At 65.4% G+C, this 367-nt stretch overlaps 1 protein-coding gene across 1 annotated transcript in view; it reads right to left on the bottom strand.

The window, feature by feature from the left end:
* Positions 1–285: 285 nt before the first annotated feature.
* Positions 286–367, bottom strand: part of LOC103259007 (homeobox protein SIX2) — a 2982-nt gene continuing 2900 nt past the window's right edge. Inside the window, 1 exon segment of the mRNA XM_021711658.1 lies at positions 286–367. This exon segment is cut by the window's right edge and continues 51 nt beyond it. Within this exon segment, the coding sequence (XP_021567333.1) occupies positions 286–367 (82 nt within the window).

Below are 367 nucleotides of genomic sequence, written 5' to 3'. Positions count from 1 at the left end.
TAGAAAGAGGGTGAGAATGGTGTATAATTTATTCCCTTCTCTGGTTCAAGGCTCTGTCCCCAGCCTCCAAAGCATCTCAAAGTCACCTTGTGGAAAATAAATCCCAAACAAGGACCCCAACAGCCAGCCAGCCGCCCCGCCCCGGCCGGCGGTTCTGCCCGCGCCTCCGCCTGCGGGTCTCTCAGTACCTGGTGGGGCCGCCGGCGCGGGGCGCCCTCGGACACCGCCGCTCTCAGGTCCCCAGCGCCCCGCCCGGAGGGCGAGCGCGTCGAGGCGGACGCGGTTCTAGGAGCCCAGGTCCACGAGGTTGGCCGACATGGGGTTGAGGATGGAGTCCTGCAGGCCGTGGTGGTGTTGCAGCGGGTCA

The sequence above is a fragment of the Carlito syrichta genome, unplaced genomic scaffold (genome assembly GCF_000164805.1).
Source record: "Carlito syrichta isolate Samal-C Ts95f unplaced genomic scaffold, Tarsius_syrichta-2.0.1 Scaffold302438, whole genome shotgun sequence".
Classification (NCBI taxonomy): Eukaryota; Metazoa; Chordata; class Mammalia; order Primates; family Tarsiidae; genus Carlito; species Carlito syrichta.
The sequence above is the reverse complement of the archived record's forward strand: the minus strand, read 5'-3'. Positions and strand labels throughout refer to the sequence as shown.